The sequence below is a fragment of the Mustela nigripes genome, chromosome 3 (assembly GCF_022355385.1).
Source record: "Mustela nigripes isolate SB6536 chromosome 3, MUSNIG.SB6536, whole genome shotgun sequence".
In the NCBI taxonomy this organism is placed as follows: Eukaryota; Metazoa; Chordata; class Mammalia; order Carnivora; family Mustelidae; genus Mustela; species Mustela nigripes.
In genome coordinates, this window is record NC_081559.1 from 149715527 (window position 1) to 149741871 (window position 26345).

A 26345-nucleotide genomic window follows, 5' to 3' on the forward strand; every position below is an offset into this window, starting at 1 on the left:
ATGGTCATTGCTGCTATGAACATTGGGGTACAGATGGCCCTTCTTTTCACTACATCTGTATCTTTGGAGTAAATACCCAGGAGTGCAATTGCAGGGTCATAGGGAAGCTCTATTTTTAATTTCTTAAGGAATCTCTACACTGTTTTCCAAAGTGGCTGCACCAACTTGTATTCCCACCAACAGTGTAAGAGGATTCCCTTTCTCCACCTCCTCTCCAACACTTGTTATTTACTGTCTTATTAATTTTGGACATTGTAACTGGTGTAAGGTGGTATCTCAATGTGGTTTTGATTTGAATCTCCCTGATGGCTAATGATGCTGAACATTTTTTTATGTGCCTGTTAGCCATTTCTATGTCGTCTTTGGAGGAGTGTCTGTTCATGTCTTCTGCCAATTTTTTGACATGATTATCTGTTTTGTGTGTGTTGAGTGTGAGGGGTTCTTTATGGATCTTGGATATCAGCCCTTTGTCTATAGTGTCATTTGCAAATGTCTTTTCCCATTCTGTGGGTTGCCTTTTTGTTTTGTTGACTGTTTCCTTTGCTGTGCAGAAACATTTGGTCTCGATGAAGTCCCAAAAGTTCATTTTCACTTTTCTTTCCTTTGCCTTTGGAGACATATCTAGAAAGAAGTTGCTGTGGCCGATGTCAAAGAGATTGCTGCCTATGTTCTCCTCTCTGATTTTGATAGATTCCAGCCTCATGTTGAGGTCTTTTATCCATTTCATGTTTATCTTTATGTATGGTGTAAGAGAATGGTTGAGTTTCATTCTTCTACATATTGCTATCCCATTTTCCAAGCACCATTTATTGAAGAGACTGTCTTTTTTCCACTGTATATTTTTTTCCTGATTTTTCAAAGATTATTTGACCATAAAGTTGAGGGTCCATATCTGGGCTCTCTGCTCTATTCCACTGGTCTATGTGTCTGTTTTTGTGCCAGTACCATGCTGTCTTGGTGATCACTGCTTTGTAGTAAAGCTTAAAATCAGGCAACACGATGCCCCCAGTTTTGTTCTTCTTTATCAACATTTCCTTAGCAACTCGAGAACCTTCTGGTTCCATACAAATTTTGGGATTGTTTGTTCCAGCTCTTTGAAAAATACCTGTGGGATTTTGATTGGGATGGCATTGAAAGTATCAATTGCTCTAGGCAGTATAGACATTTTAACAATGTTTATTTTCTGATCCATGAGCATAAAATACTCTTCCATATTTTTGTGTCTTCTTCAATTTCCTTTATGAGTGTTCTGTAGTTCCTCGAGTATAGATCCTTTACTCTTTGGTGAGGTTTATTCCCAGGTATCTTATGGTTCTTGGTGCCATAGTAAATGGAATCGATTCTCTAATTTCCCTTTCTATATTTTCATTGTTAGTGTATAAAAAAGCAACTAATTTCTGTACATTGATTTTGTATCCTGCCACATTACTGAATTGCTATATAGTTCTAGTAGTTTGGGGGTGGAGTCTTTTGGGTTTTCCATATAAAGTATCATGTCATCTGCCAAGACTGAGAGTTTGACTTCTTCTTTGCCAATTTGAATACCTTTTATTTCTTTTTTTATTTCCTTTTATTTCTGATTGCTGTTGCTAGGACTTCTAGTACTGTGTTGAACAACAGTGGCAAGAGTGGACATCCTTGTCGTGTTCCTGGTATCAAAGGGAAGGCTGTCAGCTTTTTCCCATTGAGGATGATATTCACTATGGGTTTTTCATAGATAGATTTTATGAAGTTGAGGAATGTTCCCTCTATCCCTATACTTTGAAGATTTTAATCAGGAATGGGTGCTGTATCTTGTCAAAAGCTTTTTCTGCATCAATTGAGAGGACCATGTGGTTCTTCTGTCTTCTCTTATTGATTTGTTCTGTTACATTGATTGATTTGAGAATGTTGAACCACCTTTGTGTCCCATGGATAAATCCCACCTGATCATGTGGATAATTTTTTTTAAGATTTTATTTATTTATTTGAGAGACAGAGATCACAAGTAGGCAGAGAGGCAGGCAGAGAGAGAGGAGGAAGCAGGCTCCCTGCTGAGCAGAGAGCCCGATGCAAGGCTTGATCACAGGACCCTGAGATCATGACCTGAGCTGAAGGCAGAGGCTTAACCCGCTGAGCCACCCAGGTGCCCCGTGGATAATTTTTTAAATGTACTATTGGATCCTATTAGCTAGGATCTTGTTGAGAATCTTGGCATCCATGTTCATCAGGGATATTGGTCTGAAATTCTCCTTTTTGGTGGAATCTTTGCCTGGGTTGGGGATCAGGGTAATGCTGGCTTCATAAAAAGAGTCTGGAAGTTTTCCTTCTGTTTCTATTTTTTTGAAATAGCTTCAGAAGAATAGGGATTATTTCTTCTTTGAATGTTTGATAGAATTCTCCAGGGAATCCATCAGGTCCTGGGCTCTTGTTTCTTGGGAGGTTTTTGATCACTGCTTCAATCTTGTTACTAGATATTGGTCTATTCAGGTTGTTAATTTCTTCCTGATTCAGTTTTAGAAGTTTATAGGTTTCCAGGAATGCATCCATTTCAGCTTCCTTAACTCATTGACATATTAAGTGTGATCATTTTTGATAATTATTGAAAAAAGCTGTTAAGATGAATGCTTAACATTTAAAAACAGTTGACCAACTATTCATGGTGGTTGTCAATTAAAAATGGAATGAAGCACATTTTCCAGAAATATAAGTCATTATGTGACACTGAGTGATAATTTACTATATCCAGTGGATCTTGCTATTGGCATTTTTAGTATTTGCCATGGATTGCAAAACTGGCTACAATTAAGAATCACCTGGAGAAGGAAATTTATTTATTTATTTATTTGACAGAAAGAGAGGTAAAGAGAGAGCATAAACAGAGGGAGCGGCAGGCAGAGGAAGAGTTAGAAGCAGACTCCCCACTGAGTAGGGAGACAGATGATGCTGGGCTTGATCCCAGGATGCTGGGATCATGACCTGAGAGGAAGGCAGACACTTAACCAAGTGAGCCATTTAGGTCCACTGTGGAGTAGGATATCTAAAATAGAGAAGTCCACACTGACTTGCATCTTTGGAGATCTTGTTTCCTCAGGAAAAGGATCAGAAATCTGTACTTAAAAGAAGCATCCCAATGATTCCAGTGATCTTCTGGATTGGGAAGTTCTGATCTTTTGCTCTAACACATCATTATTCCGGTCCTAAAAATACAGTGCATGAGATTTTCATAAATCATCACAAAGATTCAGATAAATATACTTTTTGGTAATGTATATGTGAACTCTATTTGAATCATTTTGGAGGAATTTAATTATGTGGCATATTTTATGTAAAGGCTTTCATCAATTACAGAAATAAAATTTTTAAGAAGGCTCAACTTAAAATTAAATTTTTGGAATTGACATTCCCATAAATCTGATGTTCATAAAATATTTCTTACTGAGGCACACTATGGACAATTTTTATAGTGGATAATTTTAAAGCATAGAGTATTTAGGTTTCATACTTTTTTATTTGCTTTTTAGGGTAAATAGTTGTATGTCTGAAGTTAAAAATCTTTATCTCGGAAACTATTATCTGATGATATCTAAATTTTAATTTTTCTCTCTTTATATTTTTAAAACAGGAGTTCTAGCAGTGTGTTCTCAGCTCACACTATGTTTATAAAGCAATATCCTAAAATATTCCTGCAGAAAAAACCCAGACTGCCTAAACTTTTCAAACTGGAGGGAAAAAGGTAATGATATCTTCTTTTGGAAGCAAGATTGGTGTGTGTGCACATTAAAGAACAAATGAAACTCAAATAATGAAAGTATTTGATCTGTTTCCAGCATTCCGTGCTAGGGAACTCCCAGGCAAATGGAGTTTGATAGGAAAGAATAAATTCACACAGTTGTTTTGAAGGAATTTTAATTATATGGTATGATAATTAGTACTAATAAATGTATGTTGCTCCTTTAGTTTTATCATTAAAATAAATAAGCAACTAGCCCTATATAATAAACATAATAAAAGAAAATACTATTAAGAATGTGAAAGATAATACAGTAAATGATACAGAAAACTAAGAAAATTATAAATTATGATAGAATACCTTATATAGCTTGAGGCTAATTTGATAATCTAGATTTTATTGGTTAATTTTCTAAAAAACTGTGGTACTGAATTTATTCAAGAAGATAAAAATTAAAAAATTATTACAGTATAAATAGAAATTGTGCAAAGCATTCTTCAAAAGTATTTTTTGAAGCAAAAAAGAACAAAAGCAAAAGTTAAAAACCCATAACCCAAGTGATATCACTAGAAGTTCTTTTCAAATGTCCAAGGAAAGGTAATTTCTGTGCAATTTAATTTTCCTATAGTGTTGAAAATAAAAAATAGTTTGTGAATTTGCCATGTATGTATAACTCTGATATCAAAATTTAACAGGAGTGGTTACAGTAATAAAGAAGAAATACCAATTTTTATTATGAGTATATAGGCAAACATACACAAAATTTAGCTCAATAGTGTATTAGATTTATATATCATGTTTAACTTGGCTTCATCTCATGAGTGTAAAGAAGGTTCATTATTAGAAAAGCTATTATTATAACTTTATAATATGATTAGCTCAAGGAGAAACTGTATGATCTATCAGTGCATAAAGGTATTTGATGTAATTCAGTATCTATGTCTCATTGTAAAATAAAATCATGCTTTTACGTGTAATGTGTATAGTAGGTGGCTATTAAATAGTACAAAACATTTATTTTTTCATCCAGAAAGAAACTACTCTAAAGTAGCAATAAAAACACCTTAAGCTGAGTTAAAATAAAATTTCATAAAATGTATTAAGAAATTATAAATCTCTAAGCTTAGCTTACACTGGTCCTTCATGTAATGTGAGAAACCCATATATGCCTGGACAATGGGACTAGAGCTTGGGTGATTCAGAGAAGCTTTCGGCAGAATATAATTGATGAGGAAACATGAATCTATTCAGTCTATTAAAAGTATTCATCAGTAGCTTTTACCTATTATCATTATTGCTGTATTCAACACTCTATAATTCATTTAACATAAATGTCATGTGAACACAAATGTCATGTGACAGATACAATAGTAAGACTTTGAAGTATGGCATGTGCCTGGTTGTGAACGTCTGGTGAGAATGCCTGATGGCAGGCATTTGCTAAATATTGAAGAGCAGGAGAGTAGAAGAAATGCTTCATACAACCATTAAATTCGCTTGGAGCAATGCCACATTAATGAAAATAAATGGAAAACCTGGCTGAGACATAGGGAAACAGTTCTACCTGAGCAAAAAATGTGAATACAGAGAAAAAATGAGATCAAGGACTGGTCAGAACTATAATGATTATCTAAAATTTATTTTATTTATGAATTAAGTAGAGGGAAGGTAAATTTTTGGTAGATTCACAGATACAGAATATCAAATAGACAGCATTTCTTTTAAAAAAGCACTGAATTTTCACCCAAATGTCTTGGATTTGAATTTCTGTTTTGTCCAATTGTGGCAGCATGAATTTGGGATAGTTTCTGAATATCGACTGCTCTGTTTTAAGTCAGGAAGAGAAGATAATATCCTCCTTCAGAGTTATGCATGGAACAAACTTTTTAATTGTACTAACTCTTATTATTCTCATGGACTTATAGATATAGGCAGTGATGTTTTATATAGATTTATACCAACTGTCAAGAAATTCTGCCTCTTTTCAAATGAGTTTATCAACAATGACAATAATGAATTAATACATATAATACATAACAAATCACTGCATTCTTCACTTCAATAGGTTTAATACTTACCCTTTTTTAAACAAAAAAAGACAGACTTAAAAAATCTTCCTAATTAAAATATGCTTGGCATACAATATTATATTAGTTTCAGGTATAAAACAGTGATTCAGCAAAACTGTACATTTTGCTATGCTCACAAGTGTATCTACCAACTGTCACCATACAATGGTATTATAGTACCACTGACTATATGCTCTAGGATGTGCCTATCATCCCTGTCCCTTAGTCATTCCATAACTGGAAGCCTGTATCCCCCACTCTCCTTCACCCATTTTGCCCTCCCTCCCAATCGGGAAACCACTAATTTGCTCTTTGACTTATGGGTCTCTTTCTGCTTTTATTTGTTTATGTATTTGTTTTATTTTTTAGATTCCTTATATGGTATTTGCCTTTCTCTGCCTGAGTTATTTCATTTAACATAACACCCTCTGGGGCCATCCATGTTGTTACAAATATGGCAAGATCTCATTCTTTTTCTTATGGCTAAGTAATATTCCATTGTATATATACCACATCATCTTTATCCATTCATCAATGGACATTTTGGGTTGCTTCTTTATCTTGTCTGTTATAAATAATGCTTCAATAAACAGTAATGCATATATCTTTTTTAGTTAGTGTTTTCATTTCTTTTGGGTAACTGTCCATTAGTGAAATTATTAACTTGTATTTCTCTTTTCAATTTTTGGAGGAAACTCTATACTGCTATCCACAGTAGCTGTACCAATTTTTATTCCCATCGACAGTGCATGAGGGTTCTTTTTTCTTCACATCATCACCAACACTTGTTATTTCTTAGAAAAGACATAGACTTTATTATTTTTTTTTAAGATTTTATCCATCTACTTGACAGAGATTACAAGTAGGCAGAGAGGCAGGCAGAGAGAGAGAGAGAGAGAGAGAGAGAGGAAGAAGCAGGGTCCCCGCTAAGCAGATAGCCCGATGTGGGGCTCAATCCCAGGACCCTGAGATTCTGACCTGAGTCGAAGGCAGAGGCTTTATTAACCCACTGAGCCACCCAGGTGCTCCAAAAAGACATAGACTTTAATCAGTACACCTGCATATCAGCTCATTTTTGGAGTAAAAGAAGTTTAAGGAAGTGATAGCAACTGAGAAAACAATAAGCATCACAGAATGTGTTAATCTTTGTTGAAGATATATTTATCAAATAAGTAATGTTTTAGGAGGTTAAGAATTCATGTATTTACAAGGAAGCTTGTATTCTTATTTGAGTTTTATAAATCTTTTGACTTACCTTTTTGGATAGTAAGGTTTTTTTTTTTTTTTTCTTTTAAAGAATGAAAAATAAGTGTCTAAGCTGCAACTTTTATACTGGGAAAATTTAGTCCACAGTTTTAACCATTTTTCATTTGTCTGTGGGCTTATTTTAATGTTAAACTACAAAGTTGTGTATGGGCTTTGGTTATAATGTACTCATCTCATCAAATTTAGCATCAAATCAGAAATTGCACTTAATATGCAGAGTGTGGCATTTTAGAGTTTTTTGATACATTTTTACTCCACATTTTAATGAAGTCCAATCAGTATCTATTATTTAAAAAATTTAATTCTCATTAGACATAGGATCAAATAAGGACAAAGAAAAAGGAGTAACTTGCTATGTTTAGAAGGAGTTTCAGGTTTATAACTAATAACAGGTTATAACAGGTTTATAACCAGATAATGGTAAAATTCAGTAAAACCATTTTAACTTAGCTTGTGTAATATAACTTACAACTGAATAATTTGATTTGGGAAGAGTAAAAGGATTTTAGTAGCATGCCATATTGTGGTTCCTGCCCATCAACCCCAGGATTTTACTAAGAGTATTTTTTCAACGTGCTAGAGGCATCCTGACTAGAAGAGGTCTGCTGGGATGCTTCTCATGGGCCCAGAAGTCTGGCCATGCTCAGTTGGACAAATTACTAATTAGTCCAAAAGCTGTCAAAGCATGTTTTGTATAAGGAATTAATGCTTCAGTTTGGACTTCAGATTCTAAAGAGACTAGGATATCTCAGCTGCTTGAATTGAAACTCTAAATTTTACTTCTAGTTCTAAAAGCAGCAGTAACATGTACCTTTGATCTGGGTCAAAATGATGTGGAACTTTTCTGTAATAAATACATTTTTTCCAAACACATTTTAAAACAGCCATTTGGTATAGTACACATACTACCTTGATGGATTATAAATTCTCTCTGAAACTGTAAGTGCAGAAAATGCTGGAAAACAAAGATGAATATCTGGAAATGAAGCAACTGAAAACCTATAGCAAATGGATTCTGATAGTCTGACTCAAAAAAAAAATCTCTGCAAAATTACTTTCTTAGCTTGTGGTTTTCTTTTGAGATTTGGACTTCATTTCATTCCCTAACATTGTGAAAATTATCCATGTGCTACAGCTACATCTAAGTAGTGCTTATTTCATGCTAGCTTGAATCTGGCCTCAGGGTAATTAAACATAGGGTATTTGAAAAATGTGTATTTAACATTAGAACAAATGGAACTCTCCTTTTTATGATTATAAACCCCCTATTTTCTCTGAAGTTCTGAAGTCTATCGAATGAGATGTTTCCTGTGTCTTCTTAAAGTCAGAACTATCATAATTCTGTTGTATTATTTTTCTCTAAAAAGAAAAGCAAAAATTTACATTATCTGGAAGAAACCTTACGATAATATTTTATCATTTGTTTATTCATTTAAATAATATCTACTGAGTACTGACCGTATCTTAAGTATAAGTGACACGAGGTCTGTACTCAGAAGATATGGCTTCGTAGCACTGGCAGGCACAAAGAGGTAACAAAAAAAAAATATATATATATATATATATAAGTATCAGAGGTGACAGAGGTGATTGGGAGGTGGTTTCCACTCAGAGTACTTACGTTAATTGCAGACAATGTACTGGAAGATCAGCGCAAGGATCCTTGAGGAAGTGTTGTTGAAGTTCAGGGTTAAGTAAGAGTTGGCTAGGAGAAGATAAACGGTCCCTGAGACAAAAACAAAAGAAAACAAAGCAAAACCAAAACACCCAAGTGCATGTGGTGGTCTTCACACTGTTTATTATATAAATGCTGGTGAAGCTATTTTTCTCGTATACTAATTGCCTAGTTTAGTAGTTGCCACCAGAAAGTTGTTGAAAAAAAATTTTTTTTAAAAATCTTTAGTCAATTTCTTCCATATATATCAAGATGGGGGTGCTGGTGGCTGAGAGTGCAGGTAGAGAAGATAGGAGGAAAGAAAAAAAGAAAACAGAAGGAAGGAAGGAAAGAAGGAAGGAACGAAGAAAGAAGAAAGGAAGAAAAAGGAAAGGAAAAGAGAAAGAAAGAAAGAAGGAAAGAGAAAAGGAAGGGGAAAAGGAAAGAGGAAGAAAGGGAGAAAGGCAAGGGAGAAATGAAGGGCTGTCATGCTAGCTCATGAGAGCAATATTTGGACCTTTTAGAGAATTCTATGAAGGAAAGGGGAGGGAAGTTTATAGAAATCAAACTAAGCCTCACCCATGTTCTGATGTCTTTTGTGGCCCAAATCAAAGCCTTTACTGTGGCAGTATCGTAGCAAAGTGGGGTAGGATTTTCCTGCATTAGAGTGGACTGTTAGAAGGAAGTTTCAAGTCTGAGTTTAAAGAAACCTACCATCCATGTTTACAACTGCCACTGAGGAATGGCTGATTATGCTAAAAGGTAGGCCCTTTTGTCACACTTCCTTCCTGATCATTTTGGTTAGAATTGTCTAACTAAATTTGACAATTTGGTTAGATTTAGATCGTTTTGGTTAGAATTATGGGAATATCTGCTGAGGAAGGTTGAATGGCTCTGCCTGGGGGAGAGGCATTTTAACTTGGAGTTGTGGAGCTATCCAGGAGAAAGGAAAGGTAGAGAAAACAAGGGGCAGACAAGAAGCAAGAGGAGCCAGGAAAAAATTGGAGAAGTGTGTACAGAGTAAGGAGAAACCATTGATCCTAGGCATTGGATTGAGGACATTTAAGAAAGCCCTATTTATGAATTTCAAGTGTGCTGTGCTATATGTGATACAACATCTCTTTAGGATAACCCCAGTGTTTGATGAAATCTATTAAACTTACAAATTCTCTAAATATTTGGTTTAGTTTAGTTTTGTTGAGGAAATATAGTCAGAGCTGGTTTTATTTCTGGATAAATAAGACATGGAGTAAAGAGTATTTAAGGAAGAAATAGTACAGTCTGGGGAAATATTTAAATCTTGAGAGCTTTGTTCTTCTGTGGATTTGCATGGGACTTTATCTAGATTTTAAGAGGCCAGTAGAATCCACCTTTCATAATTTGTATTGCATGAAATTCCTGACCAATATCCTGATAATGGAAAAATGTGATATCATCAGTTAAGAGACAGGTAGTAGACGTGGTACAATTATGAGTTCAGCTGGAGGAGTATTGTAAATGTTGATGTATTTTCTTATAAATCCCATTCATCAAAGACTATATGCAACTAAGGGGGAAAGCCATCTTTGATTCAAGTGGAGTCTTTTCTATGCTTTAAAAGGCTATAGTTGAATGTTTGGATCTTCTTCCACATTATGTACTATTGGTGGAGGAAATTTGCCTCCCTGTGCTTCCAAATTGGCCTTTCCGTTCTTCAAAACTAGATGCTTCATTCATTACTTAAAGTAGCCATATGAGGCTGAGATTTCTTCAAAGAGATTACTTTAAAAAGAGGAATAGAAATTCTAGAAATTTACTGGACACATTTTCTCTGCATTTTAGTTTTCTCTTCAATAAATTAAGTCTAGTGTGAATGACAGTATTGCTGAATGGTTATACTGTGTTTTATCATTGTTTCTCAACAGTCAGTAATCATTAATTCCTATACAGAAGTCAGGTAGAGAGCCTTGGTACTGAAACAATGTTTTCTATAGAATGTGGAAATGAGATTAGAAAAGAAACTTGATAAAAGCCACTGAAGGGATGTGTAAGAGCTTAACAAAGCTAATTTGAGAATGCTGAGAATAATTAAGGATCAGGAAAATCAGATAATGTAGATTTGTAATCACCAAGTGTGTTACCAGTTCATCAATGTTCTGTGGGTGGAAAAAGTAGGGTGATTAAAAAGGAAAAATTAAAATGATATATACCTGGGAACTGAGAGAGTGAACAAAATAAAAGCTTCTTTGTTTGGGTTTGGAGGTTAGCAAATGTTTGTTGAATTGGATTGTGAATACAGGGAGTTTAGGTTATAAATGAAGACAGAGTATGGTATTTGATTACACTTATAAATATATTTTAATATATTGTTAGATTAAAGGTTGTCTTTAGACATCCCACATTTTAAAATCTGAGCTTATTAATTTCAACCAATCCTTTGTAAGCAAATAAGCTTTTTGAAATAATTTCACTTTCTTGCATTTTCGTATGGCTTGTCATATATTATGGAAAATGTATTGCTGTTTTATTACATAGAGTACATGTTAAGTCCAGCTGTTCACATTTAACTGTGGATTTTCTATTGCTCTTTGGAAACGAAAAGAGGAGACTTTGAGTTTGGCATAGACATTTTTTTAGTAGAAACTAGGGAAATATTGCTTACCTCTGTCTAATCTTAAAATATTCTTTCTTATATTATAAGAGATGACAGGATTCCAATGTTTGCTGTCAAGAGTACATAATGGAACTTGCCTTTGAATCCTCAGTTGTAACTTTGGATATGTTGGCAACGTGTAGGACAAAGTCAGCACTATTGTACAGCATAAGACAAAGCTTGCAATTTATGAACTTGTATCTTGGGGATGGCATTTACCCATAATTATTTCCCTGGTTTGTCATTAGTGATAATTAAGCTAAGCTTAATAAATGGAGTATACATAGTACACTTAAAGTGACTGTATTTATTTGTATTTTTATGAGTCAGGCTGACCTTATTTATAAAAAAAAAAAAAAAGGATCCGAGAATCCTCATATTTTACTCTGGCTCTAACTACTGCCTAGTAAAATTTATAAGATTTACAGAAAAGTGGGGGATGGAGTTACAGATTTGGGGAAATGATTTTTTTTTATTTAATTTATTTATTTCACAGAGAGAGATCACAAGTAGGCAGAGAGGCAAGCAAAGAGAGAGGGGAGGAAGCAGGCTCCTGCCAAGTAGAAAGCCTGATGCGGGGCTCTATCCTAGGACCCTGAGATCATGACCTGAGCTGAAAGCAGAGGCCTAACCCACTGAGCCACCCAGGCGCCCTGGGAAATGATTTTTAAAAAAAGTTTGTAAGACCTATAATGCAAGAATACACAGATTGCAATGTGTTGTTCTGATGGCCTTTGGACTACTCACATCTGGGTTTGTTGTTCTGCAATTTGGCAATTGCGTTGCCTTAGCAAGATTACCTAAAACTTTGACTCTTAGTCTCTTCATCTAAAATGGAGACAATAATACGTACTCTATAGTCATGTTGGAGGACTGACTGAGATAATGTATACTAAATGTTATTTTATTTTGCTTGGTGGTGGTGCTAAATCCCAGTCACCTGTATTTATTGAGGCCTTTTTTTTTTTTTTTTGGTCTTTAATATGGCCAATTTAAAAACATTGATAGCTACAAAAACTATGATGTTGCATAAAACTATTATTTTACTAGTGCATGATTGTGGAATATGCACTGGCCATTTAGAAAACATTGGTTCACTGGGTTATACAGATCTTAAAAATGTTGACATGTTTATGCAATATATGAAGATCACAGTTTTTAATAACATCACTAATCATCAGAAAAGGGTGAGTGCTGTGAAGTGTGTAAACCTGGTGATTCACAGACCTGTACCCCTGGGGATAAAAATATATGTTTATAAAAAATACAAAATTAAAAAAATAAATAAATAAATAAATAAATAAATAAATAAAAATAAAAGAATAAAAAAAAAAAAAGGCTGAAGTGTTAGGAATTTGTCAAGTTTACAGACGTGGATACAAGTTTTCCAAAAATCAAATTTTACTTGAAAGCTTGAATTTTATAAGTGACAGATACTGTATATTTGAAGTGACAACTGTACTTTACTCATTTGAGAAAATATATTCCAAACATCAAAGTCATTTATTATCATTTGTTTTTTGGCTATTCTTTCAAGTAAATATGAAGTGCAGTGAAAAAAGTGGATAGTTTAGCTTACAAATCAGGTAATAGCTCACTTTTGAGAAAATAATCCATTTGAAATGCTGCAAAAATTCTTTATTCTTTTCATTTCGTCACACAGAATATCACAAAAAAAGTGTACTCAGGGTTAGAGGATTGAGTTTTAATAAAATTAATATTTTTTCTGGCTTTTTAAAGATTGCAAGTGTGTGGCAGTGAAGAATTCAGTGACTTCTAATATAGTTTGATCTCATTACTCTGAATCATGCTTAGTTGCAAATAGTTTTACCCATCATTATTTTTGCATGATTAAACTTCAACACAGCAAAAAGAGGGAAATCATATCTTAGTGATATTTTGATCTTTTTAAATAATATTTTTTCTCTTTACAGTTACTGAGGAATTAAATAACAGTGATTTCCTATGGTCTATATAACTTAATAAATGCAGGAAACATGATTAATATTTTACAATTAGATTCACAAAAGTCAAAAATTTAATAATATCATGGTGGCAGTGAGAATGTAGAGCAACTGAAACTTACACCTGGACTACTGTTTTAGCCATTTTAGAAAATAATTTGTCTAATTATTAATATAATTGAGGATGAATACATTATGACTTAAACATTCTAATCCTGGGTCTAGTCCCTGGAAAAGTTGTGTATATACAAGACTAGTAATGGTAGGCAAGTTTGTATAAAGCAAGCAAACCAACAGAAAGCAAAACAAACCTGGAAACAAAATCTCAGTTGCCCACAGATGAGAAAATGGGAATAGAAAATCCCCTTTGTGATATATAAACATAACGAAATCTTAGATAGCAGTAAAATGAGTGAAAGATAGTCATTAAGTCTCATAAACACAGTGCTGAACAATAACAACAAAAAAGCGAGTTGCAGAATGCTTAAGAATTCGTTTATATCAAGTGCAAAAATAAATATGCAAAATTAAAATTAAGTTTTTAAAGGGATGCATACATTTTTGATTAATCTGTATAATGAAGACCAAGGAACAAAATTCAGGGTAGTGGTTATCTCTGGAGTGAGTGCTACATCTGTCCATGGAGAAGTAGTTGTATAGTGCCACAGGTACTTTATAAAGATCTGAGTGGGTACACTAACACTGTTTTATTGTTATTTTTAAAAGTACAATGTATTATGTATTTTTTAACTTAATAATCAATAGAGAAAATGCCAAAACTTTAAAAAGTTAATAGCAGAGAAATGAATAGAATTGCCTAATTATTGGCTCATTATGGTTACTATCCAATTCTATAGATAATTTCATGCATCCCTATCATTTACCTTGAGTAAAAATTAATTCAGAAATAATTAGATGTAATGATTACAAAAATATGGAAAGATTACTAGAAGATATTAATCTGTCTTATAGTGTCTATGTCTATTTGACATGGTCAATAGATTTTTGAGTTGAATTTAGCATCTTTAGAAATTTCTTCGGCAGGAAAATTCCATGTACGTCCTTGTTTAAAAAAGGAATATTCTTTTTGTAACTCTTTTCATCTTGAATGTCTCAGTTTAAATCTCTCTGTGAGAGACATTATCTTTTCCTACATGTTTACATTCTTATAAGAACCCTGTGATTGTTTTTCACAACATATATAAATTCTTTATATCACTTTTATTAGCTTTCAATAACATATTTAGAGACTGATTATACTATTAGTGCCTTCCTGCATTGGGTAGTAAGGAACATATTGGCTAAGCCAGACTGTCCTGAGACCTAGTTGCCCAGGAGATACCTGGCTGGCCCTGTCCAATGATGGCCAATATTACATGTTGCATCAGAAGTTGCATGGGTGAAGTCCTGATTATGGTAGGACTTTCCAAGACATGATAGGACCTTATCTTAAGTAGGTGTATGACCATCATTATAAGCCAAGTATGTGTCCTGTGAGGAAATGGGGGAGACTTTTGAAACCATGCTCACTGATGACTGATGATATCATGTGTTCCCTGCTGAAATATGTATACATTGACTTTATTGCAATAAAATGGAGTAAGTGGCATTAAGAAAAAAAAAACGGTAGTAAGGAACATAAAGGCAGAAATACAATTGTTTGTCTAATGAACTTTTCCCTAGCAACCTCACTAAGTTCTCTTATGAAATTTGTAGATTCTAGAATAGTGATAATGCCATGTCATTAATAATAATGTCATTAATAATTATAATGTTATATGACAAAAAAATAACAGTTTTACTGATACATTCTGGTTCTTACACTTTTTACTTGTATTTTAATGCCCAACACCTCCATTATTGTATTGAATAGGTTAAAGCAGGATAAATGCCTTATTTCTAATTCCAGAGGCAAAGCTGGAATTAATAATTTTGTCATATTAAGAAAGTTCATTATTTCTAGTTTTGTAGGATTTTATATTACACATAAATATTATATCATATGAAGTGTTTAGATAATCATAATTTTTCTTATTCCATTAATGTATTGAATTACATATCTGAAATAATATTCCTGGTATAGTGTCAAGTAGGCTATGCTTTACTTTCTTTTAAAATTATTATTGGATTCTGTTTATTCTTATTTTGCTTAGAATTTTTGCATCTATATTGTGATATTGGCTTATAATTTTCTTTTCTTGTAATATCCTTGCCAGGTGTTGATATTAAGGCTATGTTGGCTTCCTAAAACTAGCTGGAAGGTATAACTGTCTTTTGTATTTTCTAAAAGTATTTGGCTTTATTTATTTATTAAGAGTTTTGGAGCACCTAGGTGGCTCAGTTGTTAAGCATCTGCCTTTGGCTTGGGTCATGATCCCAGGGTCCTGAGATCGAGCTCCACATCAGGCTCCCTGCTCAGTAGAAGCCTGCTTTCTCCCTCTTCCACTCGCCCTGCTTGTGTTCCCTCTCTCGCTATGTCTCTCTCTCAAATAAATAAATAAATAAATAAAATCTTAAAAAAAAAGTTTGAATTCATCATTAAGACCATTTTGATCAGGAGTTTCTTTGCAGAAAGAGTTTTACTTATTAGTTATATTCTTTTTTTTAAGGTTTTGTTTATTTATTTGAAAGAGACACAGTGAGATAGGGGAACACAAGCAGTGGGGGTTGGAGAGGGAGAAGTAGGTTTTCCACTGAGCAGGGTATGGGGCTCAGTCCCAGGACCTGGGGATCATGGCCTAAGCCAAGAGCAGACACTTAACGACTGAGTCACCCAGGTGCCCCTTATTAGTTATATTCTTTAAAATATTTAGAACAATTAAAATTTCTATTTCTTGTATCAGTTTGGTAATTTGCACTTTTACAGTGATTTATCTCATTCTAAGCTTACAGATTTATTGGTGTGAAATTATCCATAATATGATAATTTTATATCTGAGATCTGTGATGAAATCTCCTTTTTCATTCCTGATATTTATTTCTACTTTCTCTCTTTTTGTTCTTGAACAATTTTTTGCTAAGTGCAGTAGATCTGATTTTTCCAAGTTTGTTAGATTTTTAAATAACCAAGTTTTGGTATTGTTTATTACTCTGCTTTAAGAGATATTTTTCTTTCTTTATTGTATACTTCTACTTATTTTGGATATACCTTGCTCTTTTTTTCTCCCTTCTTGAGGTGGGTCCTTAGCTCATTGATTATCAATTAAAAAAATACATCCACTTAAAGCAGTATGTTTCTTTCTAAATAGTTTTATATATACCTTTTTAGTCTAATGCCTGAAGAATCCTTAAGATGATCAATTGAAGAAAGACCAGTAAAGCAGCTAATCATTGAGGAAAAAGGGACAAATCTTTGTGTACAATCCCAATGAATTGTCAAATTAGATTAGAGGGTAAAAGAATCCTAAACATATTAGATACGGAAGCATTGTATTTTACACACACACACACACACACACACACACACACAACATAGTTATACAAATAGTGCATGTCTTGGCATAATCTTAACATATAATGACTAAGACATTATGAAAAAAAAATCTTTAGAGGCCTGAGAATAACACAAAGGATTCAGTTTTCAAGTTAAACCCATGAGTATCAGAGACTTTACCCCATATTAAACTTTGCTTAAAAAATTTAAAGGTACAGGGACGCCTGGGTGGCTCAGTTGGTTAAGCAGCTGCCTTCGGCTCGGGTCATGATCCCGGCGTCCTGGGATCGAGTCCCACATCAGGCTCCTTGCTCGGCAGGGAGCCTGCTTCTCCCTCTGCCTCTGCCTGCCACTCTGTCTGCCTGTGCTTGCTTTCTCCCCCTCTCTCTCTGATAAATAAATAAAATCTTAAAAAAAAAAAAATTTAAAGGTACAGGTTATCATGGAATATAGAGAGATGCAGAAGACTGAGATCACCAACATAGCTCTCCAGAAAAAAAGCTGAATCACGTCCGTGGCCTTCCATACTCTCACTTGCCTTGTCTTCTTGTACAATTTATTAACTTCTTATGAAATGATTTTTGCATTTTGTATGACTGATTTTTTTAGATTATATATATTGTATTATTACTAGTTGTACTATATAATGGTGAGGATAATTTTCTACCATTTCCTGAAGAGCATAGAGCACAATTTAATCAATTAATCAATTAATGTGTATGGCCACATATTTGTTCCTATTGCTTTTGTTGGTTTAGTAGCTCCTGGTTAATTTTAAGAAGCTTAAATGTCACTGGGGACTATTGTGAATCCTATGGCTGCCTTGAGATTTCCAACACAAAGTAGGAAATTAGGAGTCATGTGACTTGGACAAATAAGATGAACTTGGACTGGAAGAATACTAAGTCCAATGGAGACTCACTTCCCACATTCCTGCCACAAAGTCGGCCATATCTGCCTCTCACTTTTCCTCCAGTCCATGGACCTCTCTTCTCCAGAATATAAAAACTTCATTCTTTTTGCATTTTAGCATCCAGGCTGGGTGGAGGAAAGCCAATTGCTTTGTACCTGAATTCTTATCATTGTTGAGTTTTACTGTGCTTACTATTTATGGGAGTAACTAGGGATAGAGTTTTAAGTGGTGTTCCAGGTCTGGAGGAATAGTTGAGTTTCTGCAAAAGGAATGGAAGAGAAATGGATTTTGACTTTTAATTTTATCTTTGTAAGTTATGCTAGGCTATCTCATTTCTGTATACATCAAGCAAGTAAGTTTTACTACTGATATTTTAATATCTGCAAACTTTAGAGATATTAAGGAAACTCTAGCTCTACTAGTTATGAGTGGTAAGAGAAATTATATAAACCCTTTAACCTGAAATTTCCTTATCATATCAATAAGGGATAATATTGCTTATTTCACATAGTTAATATTGATATGTATATATAATGTTTAGCAAAACAACTAGCATAAAAACTCAAGTATGCATTAGACATTAATGTGATTATTTACTGTTATTATTATTCCAATTAATTTTTATCTTATATTTAAGTATGATTTCTATATTCTCTTATATATAATACAGGTCAGTAATCTATGATAATTTTGGCTTTTATCATCTCCTGCACATTGTTTTTTTCTTAAGGATAGACAGCATTTGTTAGTTTTTGCTCTTAGAGTTTTTAGTGACTTTTTGATAGGAATGCGTGGAGCTAAAAAAATGAATGGAGAATGGTCATTCAATTATACATCTCCTGGGGACTTGGGTGTATGACATACTATAGCATAAGAATAAAGAAAAATGGCTGCTTTCCAAGATGTTCATAATTTACTAGTTGGAAACAAAAGTTTTTAAAAAGCACTTTTATTGTTGGTATTAAGTTTACACCAAAAAACAAGTATATAGCTATAAAGACAAGGATGTTAACCATTGACTTCAAATATTTCCTTAAAGTATGTACACTTAGTTACAAAACATGTTCCATTCACTTAATACAGTTATAATATGTATAACCAAGTTCTGTATGTAGAAAATATTTTATGTATGTCAGTGTTGAGGCTTAACAATGATGTATTTAACTGTACCGCTGATGATTGGGGGAAAAAAAGTAAGGCATTGAAAAGGCATACACTATTAAAATGCCAAATTATCTTACAACAGTGCCTTTGTAGTCTTGACAGTAAAGAGTTCATGTCAACCATTTTGTACAATATGCAACACCATAATCTGTTATGTTCCTTTGTTCAGAAAATCTATCGAAGAGACAGTAGAATATGAACCCCCAAAACGTGATGATTCTCACAATATAGCTATCCATGTTAAAATAGCACGTGGTGGTCTTACTTTATATGAGCCCAAAAAATTTGAAGAAGAGATTGTAGAATTCCTGGATATTTTAAAGAAATTGTAAGTATTTTTAATATATTACTTCTTGTAGTTGAATAATAGTTTTGAATAGCTCTACTTTTTTTTTTTAAAGTTAGCTGCTTTTGGGTAAGTGTGCTTTAATTGTATTCTACCATTAGTGATTGATTCAGGAGAGGTAGAAATACTGAAGACAGTTTCTAGATGAATGGAGTCTTCATCAATTCCATCTTCATGGCATATCATGGATACATTGGTAATATATCCAACTGTGGCACATTTTAATTTTATGTTGCAAGCAAAATAGGTGTTATTTACTGATTGTGTTAAATCAAAATTATGTTTAAGATTTCATCAGCTTATGGTTACTTGTCATCTTTTCACAGCATTTAAACTATCTTCTCCATCACAGAGGCTTTAAGATAAACTTACCTCATATTCTTTTTAATTTCTCGGAAGACATTGTACTATGATTGGGACACATTCCTGAAGGAAGAGGAGGAGAAGGAGAAAGGAGGGCTTAAATTTAGGTGGAGGCTGGTTTCCAGGGTTGGTATTGCATTTGTAAGTAAAATTAAAGTTGAAATGAGACGAGAAGAAACTGTGATAATAGAATAAAATGAAGAGAAAGTGTCAAGACTAGAATTGTGCCCCAAATAAAAACCAGTAGCATGGAATGAGAAACCAAAAATCTGTCATTTATGTTTGGTGGAATACACTAAGAATTCTATACTAGAAGCACTCTTCTTCAAAATTGTCATTTCAGGGCCACCTGGGTGGCTTAGTCGGTTAAATAGCTGACTCTTGATTTCAGCTCAGGTTTTGATCTCATGGTCCTGAAATCATGCCCAGCGTGGAGCCTACCTGAAAAAAAAAATTAACACTGCAAATTTGAGAAAATATGGTCAGAACTTCCAGGAAATTCAAGAATAGTCAGATTTCTGATACTTTTATTTAGAACAACATCAATGAAATAAACACAGCAAATACTAGACCCCTTATAAGAAGGGAGTTGTGAGGGAATTATAGAGAAGGAAATCATAACCACCTGTCATACAGGGGTATAATTAAACTGGTAAGCTGCAGAAATAGAAGATTTAATGAGAATGGGTTCAGTCATTATGCTAAAAATATACTTTGGTAGAAAATCACTAAAGCACTGAAAGTTACTGGAGCTATAGCCACTTGCATTCCATTAAAACATAATGTTGACAAAAATGGCATTGATTAAATATTTTAAGTGTCTGGAAACCCGTGAATCACCCACTGCTGATTTCAGATTGTGTTGGGCTGCAGGATTTTCAGTGGGGTAATCTCTGTCTTTCTGAAAATAACAAGTGGCACTTCCCAGATGACATAGGTTCTGTCTAAAATGCAGGAGGAGCTCAAGTGACACGATTCTCTGGCAAGGTGTTAAAATCCTAAGAAGTAAATGTAGGCTGAAGGTAGGATAGAAATTAGAAATGGATAAAAACCCAGTACTATGTTAGCAAGACTGAGCAGGAACTATGGTAGAAGGCTATCCAAACACAAGATGGAATAGACAAAGAATCTACCGCCGCATCCTTAAGTGGACCTCCATGAAGTCCACTTAACAATAAAACTACAAATACCCTACACAGTAGATGTTGGGAGAGTGGCAATTTCAAGAACCCACTCCCTCACTCACATGTGAGAGAATGTGTGGGTAGGTAGAGGAGATCTTGAAGTACTCCAGGCTCCTACTTGCAGTGGCTCAGAATTGGCCACGTATGACTTTTCAAAATGAAGGTGGCAGGTCTTGACAGCTACCAATGGGTGGGACTGTGTCACTCACTGAGTTACAAGGGCAGAGTATATGAGAGGGGAACTCACTTTTATGTTTAATGTTCACAAAGGCTTTAATTTTTATACATAAAAATTCTGATTCATTCTCATATTAGTGCTTTGAAGTCGATATAATAAACTAGCCAGTAAAAGCAGTGCATGTGCTTAGTCCATAATCTATATTTATTCTTCTGCAGATATGTTTTTATCCTCTTGTCTTCTTGGTGCACTAGTGTATTCATTTTCCATTACTGTATAACAGATTATCATAACCATAGTGACTTAAAACAATATCCATTTATCATCTTTATGGGCAAGGCTTAGTTGGGTCCTTTGCTCATATCTCAAAAGGTTTCTTTTTTTTATTAACATATAATGTATTACTTGTTTCAGTGGTACAGGTCTGTGATTAATCAGCTTTACACAATACATAGCACTCTCCACAATACATACAATACATATCCTCCCCAATGTCCATCACCCAGCCACCCCATCCATTCTGCCACCCCCACCCCCCAACTCCAGCAACTCTCACAAGGTTTCAATTAAGGTGTTTGTGGAGCTCCATTCCTTTCTGGAGCATGAGATCCTCTTCCAAGCTCGTAAGTGTTGGCAGAATTTGCTCCTTGTAGTTGTAGGGCTGAGGTCTCTACTTCCTTCCTGCCTCTCAGATAGGCACCCATTTCATCTCCTAAAGACCTGCAGATCCTTGCTGAATCACCATCCCTCAGACCTTCCTACAACATGGAAGCTTACATATTCAAAAGCCAGCAAGGGAGATTCTCTCTTTCTCCTATTCTGCTAAGATGAATTTTTATATAACCTAATCAAGGACATGTATAGTCCATCACCTTTGTCATATTATATTGGCTAGAAATTAATGTTGGTTTTGCCCCCATCCCTAAAAAACTCAGGTCTTAGGATATGTTAGCCATATTTAGTAACATCATAAGTCTCTGTGACTCAATCACATATGCAGTGGGGCTGTGTGCTTTATGTACTCAGATAAAGTACTTTAACTAAAATTATGTTTATTGATGGATAAGTTGTCACCTCTGTAGCCCACTTTATCTCTAACTGAACCATGATCAGATTGATGGGCTTCCTTCCTGAAGTGATTTAACACATTTTTAAAAGTAGCTATCTACTTTCTAAAATTCTTCAGTTTGTTATCCTGACTAAAATTTTAACAAATAAATTTTGAGTAATAGTAGCCTCTTTTTAAAGAAATGCAAATATGCATTGGAAGATTAAAAAGCTTTTGCTTAGGGGTACCGGGGTGGCTCTATTGGCTGAGCATCTGACTTGTGATTTTTGCTGGGATCATGATCTTGGGGGGTTGGAATCAAGCCTCTTATTGGGCTCTTTATTATGAGTGTGGAGGCTGCTTGAGGATTCTTTCTCTCCCTCTCTTTCTCTCTGCCCCTCTTAAACACCACCCCGCATACACATGCTCACACACATAACACTCTCTCTCTCTCTCAAAAAGAAGCAGCTATTGCTTATTGGTAACTTGGTGAAATTTGGTTTAATCATATTGATTACTTACCTTCCATTTTAATTCAGCAGCTTTGAGTAAACAGTGCTGTGTGAGAGGAAGGATAAATGATTTTGAAACATTAAAATCATTAGAAATGGCAAGTCTGGGAGATGTCTTCAGCGAGGTGGGGGTTTGAGTAACTAAAAGATGCTGTGTAATTAGGAAGTGTGTGTGAAGAACAGACTGAGAGGGAAAGATAAGAGATAGAAAAAAGAGTTGGGAGACTTTCTGTTAAATTTTTTGTTTTAAGTTATATTGGATTGAATATAAGCCTGTAATGTTTATTGGTTAAGGTTTTGGATTTTAACCAACAGAAATCAATTCTGGTTAAAACAAACAAACAAACAACAAAAGACGGGGGAAAGACAGGAAACCTATAGAAGAATATTGGGTAGCTCCCCAAATAGAAGAACTACGAGATACTGGAGATGATATGAGCTAGAGCACTTCTGAATGTCTCCTCAAGATGCAACACTGGACTTGGGGCACCTGGTGGCTCAGTCAATTAAGTGTCTGTCTTTGGCCTAGGTCATGACCTTGAAGTCCTGGGATTGAGCCTCCTAGTGGGCTCCTTTGCTCAGTGGGGAGTCTTCTTGTTCCTTTCCCTCTGTTCCTCCCCCAGCTTGTGCTCTCTTTCTCTCTCACACAAATAAATAAAGAAAATCTTAAAAAAATATACTACACTGGACTCATTCAGCTACGAGTATTTTTGATTGGGAGTTTTTAGGTTCACACTGTAGTTCAGGGATAAGAAGTCAGATTGTTGTAATTTGTTTTTGTACCCACCCCTTGGATAAATACTGAAGGGGCAGTGCACTTTTATTGATAGTTTTACTGAGTTTATATTCAATTGGTAAGTGATAGCCTTTCTAAAGGGATAGCATTTCAAAAGAGAAACTACTTTAGAAGGAGGGGGAGATGGATTATGAATAAACATCAAAAGTTATGAACTAAAACATGACTTAGAATTTTAATTTATAAGTAAATTTACTGATTTAATATTTTGTTTCTGGCAATGTTCTTGGTATTGGGACTTGACGGGTGAACACACAATATATTTGCCCTCAGGGGAGCTTATATTCTAATGTGAGAGAGAGAGAGATAATAAAACATATTATTATGTCAGTGAGTGATAAATGCTAGGAAGAAAACTAATGCAGAATTGGGGGATAGGGTATGATGAAAATGATCAGAAAATCTTTTTTGAAAGGTGACATTGATTAGATAATTTCATGAAATAAGAGAGAGCTAGGCAATCAAGTATCTTGGAGAAGTGCATTCCAGGCAATGCAAGAGCCCAGGATGGCAACATGTTTTGTAAATTGAAAAAGAAAATTTTAGCAAGGAGGCCAGTACTATGAAAATGCATGAGTGAAGGGAAAAGTTGGAAATGAGACTTTGGAGGTAGCCGGGAATCAGATCATTACCTAGAGTCCTGTAGGCCATTGTAGGTTTTGAATCTTGATGTAACTAACAAAATGGGAGTGACACATTGTGATTTAAATAGTAATAGGTCACGTGTGGAGAGCGGACTGTGAGTGTAGGAGTTTTAGGGTGACCTTAGGAGGCTGTATGGAATTGGTCTTGGTGAGAGATGACTGTAGCCTGAATTCTGTGTTAGGGAGTTTGGTTTGACATATAGAACTTGATTTTATTTATTTTTTTAAGACACGAGTTTTCTTTTCTTTCTTTTTTTTTTAAAGATTTTATTTATTTATTTGACAGACAGAGATCACAAGTAGGCAGAGAGGCAGGCAGAGGGAGAGGGTGAAGCAGGCTCCCTGCTGAGCCAAGAGCCCGAAGCAGGTCTCGATCCCAGGACCCTGAGATCATGACCTGAGCCAAAGGCAGAAGCTTAACCTACTGAGCCACCCAGGTGCCCCAAGATATGAGCAGTTTTCAGTTGATAGTACTGGAAGCACATCAGATTCTTTGCTCAACTTGACCACTAACAGTCAGTATCCTGGACAAATGATCTAATACTCTCACATGTTTGTATTTGATTACACTGCCTATAACAGTGACCAGCTTTTAAAATGCAATTATGGATTGCTTTGGTAAGAATAATTGGTTTCTTTATAAATGACTAATTTCCGAAAAGAAAAGTAACATGCATGTATATTTGTGAGGGTCTTGGAAAGGGTAGGAGAAGAGACAAACTTATAAATGAGCTGTGAAAAGCAGTTTAAGATCCTCTGAGGAAACTTGGCCCAATTGTGTTTTCTCCTACTTTCTCCAATTAAAGATGCTTCCTTTGAGGGAATGAGGCATCAGAAGATCATTATGTTTCAGTGGAGCGGTGATGCAAAGCCCTTCTCAGGAATGACTCAGAGGAATTGCTCCCTGGAAGGACATGAGGATTTTTGCTTTTTTAGATTCAGGCTGCTTAAAATCCAAATACAATATGGTTCCTACACTGTTGTTTTCCAGTGAAATGGCATATAAGATGAGAAATTGTAATCTTAAATTATATTTTAAGGCTGTATGCTGATGAGAGAAAAATACTTTGTGGGGTTAATTCTGTTAAAAATACAGAGTTTGGATAAAAACTGACTTATGGAACATAGGTTAATAAAGAATGGTGTGAATATTACAAGTAATTTAAATTTTTGACAGAAAACAATCATCATTTAGGATATAAGATTGGAATTAAATGAAGAGAGTTATTTGTGTTTAAGAGATGAGTTAGCAAAAGACAGAAATTAAAGACTCCTTGACAGTAGATTGATATAATAGAAGAGTAAGGCACTGAATCTTAGTCTATCAGGGTAAAAGTCAAGGTCACATTGGAATACACATATTGTGAAACCCCTGAAGTTTGTAGTCTGCAAGACCTGCGTTCTAAACTGGACTCCTCTAATTACTGGTTGTATGATCTTGGGAAAACTTCTATCTCTTGATATACAATTTACTCATCTATAACATGGGTACAATTAGATTAAGAAGTGCACTTGTTGTGATGAGCAGTGGGTAATGTATGGAACTGTTGAATCACTATATTGCACACTTGAAACTAATGTACACTTATGTTAAACTAATATACTGGAATTAAAATTAAATTTAAAGAATAAAATAAAATGGGCACAATGATTAACCTCATAGGATCATTGTTGTGAAGCCTAAATAGAGTTAAAAATGTAAATTCCATCCATATTACTTAATCTGTCCTATGTGGTACATTGTATAAGTCAATCTTCCCTTTGCCAAATGATCTTAGATCTTATGTATTTTGATAGGCTCTCATTCAAAAGATTTTACTATGTACTTGCTACATTTGAATATAAAAGGATTCCTAATATCTCAGAATAACAATGCATTCCATTTTTTATTTCTTCAAGAAAGAATATGCAAATTTCTTACAGTTTTTTAATAAATAATGCCTATTAACTATCATATATTTACATTAGTTTACAAATTTGCCAGTAATATTTTCATACTGAAGTTTCAGAAACTAGTATTTGGTCACAAATTAACTAGTACTTTAAAAAGTTATATTTTTATGCTGTCCCATTATTTGAAAATAAGCAAATATCTCCTATTGCAATGTTTCTTGCAAAATTTTTTTTCACTATGCAGATGTCTTAGTTCATTTGGGTTGCTATAACAAAAATACAATAGGCTATGGCTTAAACAATAGAAATCTATTTCTCACAATTCTGGAGACTAGAAAATCTAAGATCAAGGCAGATTCTGTGTCTGGTGAGGTCCCTCTTCTTGGTTCATAGATGGCTCTTTTGTGGTGTCCTCACATGAAGGAAGGAGTTCAAGTTCTTTGGGGTCTCTTTTTAAGAGTACTAAGTTAGGTATTCTGAGACTCAGTTTCCAATGTGTAGAGTTGTGGGGGTTCCCACACCAACCAGCAAGGTGTTCAAGAATTCAACTCAATTCTGACACTCTCCAGACAAA

General features: G+C 34.5%; 1 protein-coding gene across 1 annotated transcript in view; it reads left to right on the top strand.

Annotated features, from left to right (window-relative positions):
* CNBD1 (cyclic nucleotide binding domain containing 1) overlaps positions 1-26345 on the top strand; it is a 327798-nt gene that overhangs the window by 37296 nt on the left and 264157 nt on the right. The window contains exons 3-4 of the mRNA XM_059395519.1: positions 3605-3715; positions 18977-19135. Coding sequence (XP_059251502.1) covers positions 3605-3715; positions 18977-19135 — 270 coding nt within the window. The remainder of the gene's footprint in view (positions 1-3604; positions 3716-18976; positions 19136-26345) is intronic.